Source organism: Panulirus ornatus, chromosome 20, assembly GCF_036320965.1.
Source record: "Panulirus ornatus isolate Po-2019 chromosome 20, ASM3632096v1, whole genome shotgun sequence".
NCBI lineage: Eukaryota > Metazoa > Arthropoda > Malacostraca > Decapoda > Palinuridae > Panulirus > Panulirus ornatus.
Genome location: NC_092243.1, coordinates 75,146,108 through 75,157,718, shown reverse-complemented (window position 1 = coordinate 75,157,718; position 11,611 = coordinate 75,146,108). Strand labels below are relative to the sequence as shown.

The 11,611-nt window shown below is 43.2% G+C and overlaps 1 protein-coding gene across 23 annotated transcripts in view; it reads right to left on the bottom strand.

Annotated features, from left to right (window-relative positions):
- LOC139756152 (neuronal acetylcholine receptor subunit alpha-7-like) overlaps positions 1-6,844 on the bottom strand; it is a 586,121-nt gene extending 579,277 nt beyond the window's left edge. For 6 of the 23 annotated variants that reach the window (XM_071675325.1, XM_071675312.1, XM_071675311.1 and 3 more), the window contains exon 1: positions 5,936-6,836. In XM_071675325.1, coding sequence (XP_071531426.1) covers positions 5,936-6,521 — 586 coding nt within the window. In that variant the 5' untranslated portion in view covers positions 6,522-6,836. Of the gene's footprint in view, positions 1-5,935 lie in introns of all 23 variants that reach the window. The other 17 variants (XM_071675308.1, XM_071675316.1, XM_071675321.1 and 14 more) reach the window with 12 other exon arrangements.
- Between the last annotated feature and the right edge of the window lie 4,767 nt (positions 6,845-11,611).

The following is an 11,611-nucleotide window of genomic DNA, read 5'->3' as shown; positions in this document are numbered from 1 at the left end:
TGATACACTGCAGACCTGCACCTCATCCCCGAAAACCTTTGCATTTATTTCCCTCACCACCCCGTCCATAAACAGATTAAACAGCCGCGGTGACATCATTCACCCCTGCCTTATATCCACCTTCACCTGCAAACACTCACACTCCTCCCTGTCTATGCTCGAACACACGCATTAAACTTTGGACAAAAACTCTTCAAAATTTCTGACAGCTTTCCTCCCACACTATGCATTCTTAAGACCTCCCCAAAAGTATCTCTATCAACCCTATATCATATACATTCTCATCATCCATCAATGACCCGTAAAAATCCTGTTTCTCTTAAGTATTTCTCACACACCTTCTTCAAAGTAAACCCCTGATCCACACATCCTGTACCACTTCTGAAACCACAGTGTTCTTCCCCAGTCTGATGCTCTGTGCAAACCACCGCCCTCTCCATCACCACACAACATACCAGGTACACACCACAAATAAACACATGCCTCTGTGGCTCCAACACTCATCTTTGTCTCTTTTGCCTCTATGTAATGGCATTACGCCAATCCTCAGACATCTGACTATGATATATATATATATATATATATATATATATATATATATATATATATATATATATATATATATATATATATATATATATATATATATATATATATTTGCTTTGTCGCTGTCTCCCGCGTTTGCGAGGTAGCGCAAGGAAACAGACGAAAGAAATGGCCCAACCCACCCCCATACACATGTATATACATACGTCCACACACGCAAACATACATACCTACAAAGCTTTCCATGGTTTACCCCAGACGCTTCTCATGCCCTGATTCAATCCACTGACAGCACGTCAACCCCGGTATACCACATCGATCCAATTCACTCTATTCTTTGCCCTCCTTTCACCCTCCTGCATGTTCAGGCCCCGATCACACAAAATCTTTTTCACTCCATCTTTCCACCTCCAATTTGGTCTCCCACTTCTCCTCGTTCCCTCCACCTCCGACACATATATCCTCTTGGTCAATCTTTCCTCACTCATTCTCTCCATGTGCTCAAACCATTTCAAAACACCCTCCTCTGCTCTCTCAACCACGCTCTTTTTATTTCCACACATCTCTCTTACCCTTACGTTACTTACTCGATCAAACCACCTCATACCACACATTGTCCTCAAACATCTCATTTCCAGCACATCCATCCTCCTGCGCACAACTCTATCCATAGCCCACGCCTCGCAACCATACAACATTGTTGGAACCACTATTCCTTCAAACATACCCATTTTTGCTTTCCAAGATAATGTTCTCGACTTCCACACATTCTTCAAGGCTCCCAGGATTTTCGCCCCCTCCCCCACCCTATGATTCACTTCCGCTTCCATGGTTCCATCCGCTGCCAGATCCACTCCCAGATATCTAAAACACTTTACTTCCTCCAGTTTTTCTCCATTCAAACTTACCCACTTGACTTGACCCTCAACCCTACTGTACCTAATAACCTTGCTCTTATTCACATTTACTCTTAACTTTCTTCTTCCACACACTTTACCAAACTCAGTCACCAGCTTCTGCAGTTTCTCACATGAATCAGCCACCAGCGCTGTATCATCAGCGAACAACAACTGACTCACTTCCCAAGCTCTCTCATCCCCAACAGACTCCATACTTGCCCCTCTTTCCAAAACTCTTGCATTCACCTCCCTAACAACCCCATCCATAAACAAATTAAACAACCATGGAGACATCACACACCCCTGCCGCAAACCTACATTCACTGAGAACCAATCACTTTCCTCTCTTCCTACACGTACACATGCCTTACATCCTCGATAAAAACTTTTCACTGCTTCTAACAACTTGCCTCCCACACCATATATTCTTAATACCTTCCACAGAGCATCTCTATCAACTATATCATATGCTTTCTCCAGATCCATAAATGCTACATACAAATCCATTTGCTTTTCTAAGTATTTCTCACATACATTCTTCAAAGCAAACACCTGATCCACACATCCTCTACCACTTCTGAAACCACACTGCTCTTCCCCAATCTGATGCTCTGTACATGCCTTCACCCTCTCAATCAATACCCTCCCATATAATTTACCAGGAATACTCAACAAACTTATACCTCTGTAATTTGAGCACTCACTCTTATCCCCTTTGCCTTTGTATAATGGCACTATGCACGCATTCCGCCAATCCTCAGGCACCTCACCATGAGTCATACATACATTAAATAACCTTACCAACCAGTTAATAATACAGTCACCCCCTTTTTTAATAAATTCCACTGCAATACCATCCAAACCTGCTGCCTTGCCGGCTTTCATCTTCCGCAAAGCTTTTACTACCTCTTCTCTGTTTATCAAATCATTTTCCCTAACCCTCTCACTTTGCACACCACCTCGACCAAAACACCCTATATCTGCCACTCTATCATCAAACACATTCAACAAACCTTCAAAATACTCACTCCATCTCCTTCTCACATCACCACTACCTCCCCATTTGCGCCCTTCACTGAAGTTCCCATTTGCTCCCTTATCTTACGCACTTTATTTACCTCCTTCCAGAACATCTTTTTATTCTCCCTAAAATTTAATGATACTCTCTCACCCCAACTCTCCTTTGCCCTCTTTTTCACCTCTTGCACCTTTCTCTTGACCTCCTTTCTCTTTCTTTTATACATCTCCCACTCAATTGCATTTTTTCCCTGCAAGAATCGTCCAAATGCCTCTCTCTTCTCTTTCACTAATAATATTACTTCTTCATCCCACCACTCACTATATGTATATATATATATATATATATATATATATATATATATATATATATATATATATATATATATATATATATATATATATATATATATACTAGAACATATGATTTTCGTATATAAATCATTCCCTGCAATTTTACCACCGCATCGAAAAATCGAACCTAGGCTACCGAGAACGATGGGCACATAGAGTTTCCGATGGTTCCGGGTTCGATTCTCGGGCATGCTATGGCCCCACCTGAAATGTGGTTATGCCGCGAGTGAAGAGTCACCTTCGGAAGGGCTCTGACACTGTCAATACCTATCGTGAATGATGAACCGAAACCACAGCTCCCTATCCACATCCAGGCCTCCCACAGACCTTTCCATGGTTTACCCCGGATGCTTCATATGCCCTGGTTCAGTCCACGACTGACAATCTAGTCGTTCCCTAAAAAGAAAAAACATCGCTTCCATTCGCTCCATTCCTTGCATGTCTTGCACCCTCTTGCATACTGAGGCCCCTGATCCTTCAAAGTACCTGTCCATCCTTCCACCTACTCCTTGGCGTTCCAATATTCCTTGAGCCATCCACTTCTGACACTTATAATCTTTTAGCCATCCTCTCATGTCTCTCATTATATATATATATATATATATATATATATATATATATATATATATATATATATATATATATATATATATATATATATATATATATATTATGCACTTATCTTGATGTATAGAGAAAATGGGATCAGAATTTTCAGAGCAGTGTCCCTGACCGGAGACGTTTCCGTCAATCACATTACCAGGAAAAAGAAAAAAAAAAAAAACAGGAAGTGGACCCGGTTCCTGATGCCCTCCCCCCCCCTCCCCCCAACACACATAACACCCCCCCCCCCCCCCCAGGAAGGGGGTCCGCGGCACGGTGATCCTGACCAAGATGGACAAGCTTTCTTACTGTGTTTCAGTCTCAATTTCTATCCATATATGATGAGAAACATATAAACAATATATATATATATATATATATATATATATATATATATATATATATATATATATATATATATATATACATATATATATATATATATATATATATATATACATATATATATATATGAGGGACGTGATCACCGTCACAGGGGAAGGAGAGGAGTACAGTGATGTCGAGAACCTTCCCGCTCCTGAGGAGCCCGTCTTACCTTGCTCCATAGCGGAGCGCAACCTCGAAACACTTTCATTCTTAGAAAACGTGTCCTATATATATATATATATATATATATATATATATATATATATATATATATATATATATATATATATATATCCCTGGGGATAGAGGAGAAAGAATACTTCCCACGTATTCCCTGCGTGTCGTAGAAGGCGACTAAAAGGGGAGGGAGCGGGGGGCTGGAAATCCTCCCCTCTCAATTTTTTTTAATTTTCCAAAAGAAGGAACAGAGAAGGGGGGCCAGGTGAGGATTTCCCTCAATGGCCCAGTCCTCTGTTCTTAACGCTACCTCGCTAACGCGGGAAATGGCGAATAGTTAAAAAAAAAAAAATATATATATATATATATATATATATATATATATATATATATATATATATATATATATATATATATATATATGCACGCCTTAGGACCCCCCCTTTTTTCCCAAGAATTCCTGAAGCTCTATGGTTGCGCCACTTTCAGTAGCGGGGAAATGATGGACTCCTCTAGAGCGGTCATTTCTTTGAGGAAACTGTACTCCCAGGGATACAATCGCATCCAAAAACACGACTTTTTCCCTCGAAAGGCAACATTAATTTAGCAATGTCCAGTAAAATGCACACACACACACACACACAATATATATATATATATATATATATATATATATATATATATATATATATATATATATATATATATATATATATATATATATCTCAAAAGATAGTCAGCAGGTAACATCAGAAATATGAAAACAAAACGGTGTTACCATACATGAAATAACACATTAAACATGAAATTGCAAATCACATAAAATGACATGGAAAAGCAGACATAAATATAGAGTACATTTTATACATACACACACATACATATATATATATATATATATATATATATATATATATATATATATATATATATATATATATATATATATATATATATATAGTGGCAGGAGATGGTTGAGGTAGCCAGGGCAAGAGACAAAGGCTCTGCTCTGGGTGGCTGGCGGGCTGGCTCCCAGGATATTCACTCGCCACATACATATGATCAGTCTTACCCTGCAAACATATATGTATAAATATATCTGAGTTTCTTTCGAAAAAGAAATAAAGTTTCTGATTGAAAAAAAAGAATGAAAAAAGAAAACGGGTAATGTATATATATATATATATATATATATATATATATATATATATATATATATATATATATATATATATATAATATATATACATATTATATATCTTTAGGCACTATAATTTATCTAGCACATCTCGGTTTAGTCACTGTTCAGGTTCAACGACACTGTTAGAACACTGGGGTTGTTTTATGTGGTTTAAGTTGGGTTTAGATTCTCACTTTTTAGTTTATATTATATTTAGCATTGCTTTTAGTTTTTTGTTTTTTGGTTTTGGTTTTATGTTATGCACCGAAGTATTTCATGCACCAACGTGCGGTTTTTTGGTTTTTTGTGTGTTTTTTATATTTATTTGGTTTAGATTCACATTTGTAAAACTGGGGATCCAGCTTTATCCTCGCTGAAAGATTTAACATCCATTCTCCTCATCCCAGGGGCGAGTGGCCCGGTCCTTGGCCAGCCTGGGGGCGAGTGGCCCGCTCCTTGGCCAGCCTGGGAGCGAGTGGCCCGGTCCGTGGCCAGCCTAGGGGCGAGTGGCCCGGTCCTTGGCCAGCCTTGGGGGGCGTGTACCCGGTCCTTGGCCAGCCTGGGGGGGTGGGCTTATGCCCGGTCCTTGGCCAGCGTCCGCGGAGTGGACGGTCCTTGGCCAGCGTCCGTGGAGTGGACGGTCCTTGGCCAGCGTCCGTGGTGCTGCAGGTGGCGTGGCAGAGGACGTGAGCGATACCTGGTGAACAGTTTGTGGTTGGTTGAGGGGGGGCGGGGAACAAGACAGCAGTGTTAGGAACAGTAATCACTTTACCTTTTGGAAGACAGACGATGAGTAGGACGATGGGCCATAATGCCCAGCGAGGGGGGCCCTCCCGTCCTGAGCCTTGTGGTTGAACGATGATGCTGGTGGTGGTGGTGGTGGTGCTGGAGGGACGGGAGGAGCTGGAGGACGAGGGACATGATGGAGGAGATGGTGGTGAGGAGGTAGTTGAGCTAAAGGAGGAGATGGAGGAACTACTGACGAGGGAGGAGGTGGTGGGTGCGTGGGATGAGGCGAGATCTGAGGACATTATTGATGAGGAGGAGGTGGAGGTGCTTAACCTCTCCGGCTGAGGAGTAGGTGCTGCGGAGAGGAGGCTGCTCCTGGCGGTGGTTGTGGATGGCGGCGGCGGTGGAGGCTTGGGTGCTCGGGTTGTGGCTTGTGCTGAGGTTGAGCAGGTAGGTGAGGAGGGTGATGAGCAGGAGGAGGAGGAGGAGGAGGGGGCGTGGGTAGGTGAGGAGGAGGGGCCCGACAACCAGAGGCCTTCCCTTCCTTTGAGACGTGTGGATCCTGTGAGGGAGCTTGGCGAAGAGAACGGCGGGTGGGCTGTAGCCAGTAATCTAGAGTCAGGAGCCATCCCAGCTGTACTGCCCGGCGTCAGCTCGCACTAAAGACGCTCACAATGGTTCTGGGAGGCTGGTTCTGGCTTCTGCTGCTGCTGCTGCTGCTGCTGCCTTCCCCACATGCCCTTCGCTGGTTCCTGGAGGTGGCGAGGCAGTAGCCAGCCCGCGGTGACGGAGGTGTTGGTGGTAATGGATGTGGTGGTGGTGGGCCGGGCCCGTGTGGTGGTGTGGTAGTGTGGTTGCGCGGCGTGGCGTGGGGCCGTGGTGCAGCGGTGGTGGCGAGTGACGGCGGGTGGAAGGAGGCGGCAGCGCGGGACCCAGCCTTCTACTGCGCCGTCGTCAGCCCCGCCAATAGGCGAGACCCACCACTCATGTCAAAAATAGCGCGCTGCAGTGCCTCCCTACCCTCAAGAACAGCCAGGGCCCGCAACGAAAGAGGGCCAAATTATTTTCAGGGCTATGCTTACGGCTGGAGCAAGACCCCCCCCCCACCCCCACCCCCCCTTTTACCCCCTCCACACACACCCCCACCAAGTCCCCTCCACACACACTCACACACACACACACACACACGTAATGTTGCGGTCCTGCCCCCGCTGCTCGAGACCTCTACCTCCACACCATTACCTGAAGGGTGAGAGTTAGGGAAGAGAGAGAGAGAGAGGGAGAGAGAGAGAGAGAGAGAGAGAGAGAGAGAGAGAGAGAGAGAGAGAGGAGTGGGAGATCAACACCCTAGCACTCATTATATAGTTCTCTCTCTCTCTCTCTCTCTCTCTCTCTCTCTCTCTCTCTCTCTCTACGTCTCCCCCTCAACATAAACACTTGGGAGAGCAGTTGCTTCAGTACCTCCAAGTAACGGTATCATAAGCAACAGTAGCTTAGTCATCTGTAGGTAACGCAAAGACAGACTTACTCCCATATATGCTAATCTCTAACCACGAAAGCGTATATTGAACTCGCTTTACGCATTTACGCTCAAACCTTCCATGTGAGGTCATGTGAAAGAATGTAGATTGGTAGAGCTCTGATGTTGTGAGACCACGTGAAAGAATGAATTTATAGAATTCTACAAATGTTGTGAGGTCATGTGAAAGAATATACTGATACTGAATCAAACCCATGTCGATAATGATATTGATAGAAATTTGATGTGAAGTCATGTGAAAGCATAAATTGACAGAATGTTATCAACGCTGTGAGGTCATGTGATGGAATGTAATGCTATAACTCAGATGTTAGGAAGTCATGTGAAAGAATGTAACGAAGAATTATATTGGTGTTGTGAGGACTTGTGAAAGAATATATACCTAGAACTTTGAATAATGTTTTGACGGCATGGGACAGCATAAACTGATACAATTTCAATGATGTTGTGATGTTATGTGAAGGAACACATTGATATGATTGCACTTATGTTGTGAGGTAATGCAAAAGAATGAATTAATATCATCTTGCTAAAGCTGTGAGCTTATGTGAAATGATATAATGCTGAACTCTGATGTACTGAGGTCATGTGAATGAATAGATTGAGAGAATTTCACAGAATGTTGTGAGGTCACATGAAAGAATTTTAGTGATTTTGTGATTTCATGTGAAAGAACATACTGATAGAACTTTACTAATAGTATGAGGTCAGGTGAAAGAATACACTAATAGAAATCTGATGTTACGAGGTCATGTGAAAGAAAGAACTGATAAGATTTTACAAGTATAAAAGGTAAAGGGGAAGAATCGTTTGGAAATCTCTTAGGAGTAAAGTCAGGAGTATGTGAGGGGACAAGAGCTAAGGAAGGAGCAGCACTGCTCCTGAAGCAGGAGTTGTTGGAGTGTGTGACACAGTGTAAGGCAGTAAAAATTGATGAGGGTAAAACTGGAAGCAAATGGCGAGAGATGATTGATGATTGTATTTAGTGCTTCTGCACCTAGCCATGAGAAGAAAGGTCAAGAGAGGCAAGTGTTTTGGGAGCAGCTATGTCAGCATTTTTTATTTAAAGGCCAGGTATTAGCGATTGGTGATTTGAATGCGAAGGTGAATAATGTAGCAGTTAAGGGAATAACTGAGGGGCATGAGGTGTTCAGTGATATGAATGAAACAGTTTGTTGTGTTGTGTGCTGGAAAAGCAATGGTGATGGGGAATATTTCAAAGAAGGGACATATACAAGCATAAGTATGTGGTAGGAGAAATGGTCAGCGAGCATTATTGGTTTACATATCAAATGACAGGCGTGTAAAAGAAGAACTTTTGGATATAGATGTGCTGAAAGGGGAAACTGGTGGGATGTCTGATCGCTATCTTGTGATGGTAAGGGTGAAAATTTGTAGAGGTTTCCGAAAAAGAGGAAGCAGTATCGGAGTGGAGAGCTTGGATAGGAGATTTGTACGAGGAAATACCAGCAGAGATTGAATTCAGAATAACAAAACATGAGAGTAGATAAAGCAAGGGATATTTAGGGAAGCGATTTTGGCATGTGCAAGAGATGCATGTGCCATGAGAAAGGTGGGAGGTGGGCAGATAAAAGAGGGTAGCGAGCGATGAGATGAAGAAGTAAAGTTGCTGGTGAGAGAGAAAACGGTGGCGATTGGGCGGTACTTGCAGGGAAGGAGTGCATATTATTGAGGGATATATGAGAAAAAGGGGAAGGAGGACAAGAGGAAGATGCAGGGGTTGAAAAAGAGGGCAAATGAGAGATGAGGTGAAATAGCATCATTAAACTATACGAAGGGAAAAAAAAAGATGTTTTGGAAAAAGGAAAATACTGTGCTAAAGACAATGGAAAAAGATGGGAACATTAGGGAAAGGGGCAAAAGGGGAAGTGACAAGTAGTGGTGAAGTGAGGAGGAGATGGAGTGGGTATTTTGAAGGACTGGTGAATGTTCTTGATGACAGAGTGGCATATATGGGTTGCTCGGGTCGTGGTGGTGTGTGAAGTGAGAGAGTCGTGGAGAGTGGTTTGGTGAAGAGAAGAAATGCTGAAAGTCTTGCGTAAGATGAATTGTAGCAAGGCGGTTAGAGTGGACAGTATTGCAGCAGAATTCATTGGGAAAAGAGGTGTTGTAAATTTGTTATTAAGGATCTTCAGAATATGTTTGGATCATAGTAAGGAGCCTGAGGATTGGCGGAATAATGCATGTATAGTACTACAGTAAAAAGGCAAGGGGAATAAAGGTGAATGCTCAAACTACAAAGGTATACCTGGTAAGTTGTATAGGAGAGGGGATATTGAATGAGAGGGTGAAGGAATGTACAAAGCATCAGACTGGGGAAGAGCAGTGTGGTTTCAGAAGTGGTAGAGGATGTGTGGATCAGGGGGTTTGCTTCAAAGAGTGTATGGGAGAAATACTTAGATAAACAGATGGATTTGTGTGTGTCTTTTATGGATCTGGATAAGGCGTATGATAGGGTTGGTAAAGATGCTTTTGGAAAGGTCTTAAGCATATACGGTGTGGAAGAAAAGCTGCTAGAAGCAGTAAGAAAGTTTCATCAAAGTTCATGTACGAGTAGGAAGAGAGGAGAGTAAATGGTTCCAAGTGAAGGTTAGTCTGCGGCAGGGGTGTGTGATGTCACCATGGTTTTCTAGTTTGTTTAGGGATGGGGTGTTGAGAGAGGTAAATGCAAGTCATGGAGAGAGGGGTGAGAATACGGTCTATTGAGGATGACAGACCCTGGGATGTGAGGTAGTTACTGTTTGCTGATGACAGCATTGGTGGCAGATTCGTGAGAGAAACTGCAGAAGTTGGTGAGTCAGTTTAGAAGAGTGTAAAAAGGAGAGAGTTGAGAGTGAATGTGAAAAAGCAATGTTATTAAGTTTAACAAGGTTGAGGGACAGGTTAGTTATGGTGTAACTTTGAATGGAGGGAAACTGGAAGAAGTGAAGTGTTTTAGAAACTTGGGAGTAGACATGGCAGCTAATGGAAACATGCAAGCAAAAGTAAGTCATAATGTGGGGGGGGGGAGGTTTTGGGGGCGCTGAGGAATGTATGGAAGGAACGTTATGCGGGAGGGCAAAAACGGGTATATTTGAAGGAACAGTATAAATAAGGATGGGCGAAGGAGTTTGGGTGCGTGATGTGGTTTGATTTAGTAAGTAATTAAAAGGGTAAGGGAGATGCATGGTAATGAAAAGAGTGTGGTTGAGAGGGCTGAAGAAGGTGTGCTGAAATGGTTCGGAAATATGGAGAGATGAGTGAGGAAAGGTTGACAGAGAGGATATACATGTCAGAGGTGGATGGAACAAGGAGAACCAGGAGACCAAACTGAAAATGGAAGGATGGAGTGAACGAGGTTTTGAGCGATCGGGGCTTGATCATGCAGGAGGGTGAAAGGCGCTCACGGGATAGAGTGAACTGGAACGATGTGGTATGCTGGAGTCGCCATGCTGTCAATGGACTGAAGCAGGGCATGTGAAGCGTACGGGGTAAACCATGCAAGGGTCTGTAGGGCCTGTAATGTGGATAGGCAGCTGTGGTTTCGATGCATTACGCATGGCAGTTAGTGATTGAATGTAAGCAGATGTGGCCTTTCTTGGTCTCTCTCTTTCTGGCGCTACCTCTCTAACACGGGGAACGGTGATCAAGCATGAAAAAGAATGTATATTAGAAGGTCATGTGATGCCATGAGGAAGTGACACTTTGTAACGAGACTGTTGCTCTGTTTTGCTACCATTCCGAGCTCGGCGTCTTCCTCCTCCTGTCCTTTGGGCTTAGTCGAGACGTAATCTGGCCTTAACCATCTCAGATGGCCAAAAAATTGACCGCAATGAGAAAAAATGTGGTGGCACTCCCTAAGAATAGTCTTTATCCTGTCTCTAGTATTTCCCAAGTTGGTATAAACCCCTGGTGTTGTCCCACGTTTGGAATAAAAAGAAATATCCTTTCGTGAAATGATTGGCCCAAGTTGTGTATGTGTACAGCCCTGTGCAGTGTTCACTGCCTTCCTAGGTCATGTCTGTGTACAGCCCTGTGCAGTGCTCAGTGCCTTCCCACTGTGGAGTTTGCTTTGTGTTTTCTCTTCAGTTCTTCTCGCTGATGTTTTTAATAGTGGTAAGTGTTCCTTACGCCATGGGGCTCCTGGGCTGTGAATGGATGACCATAGTTCGAGTTATT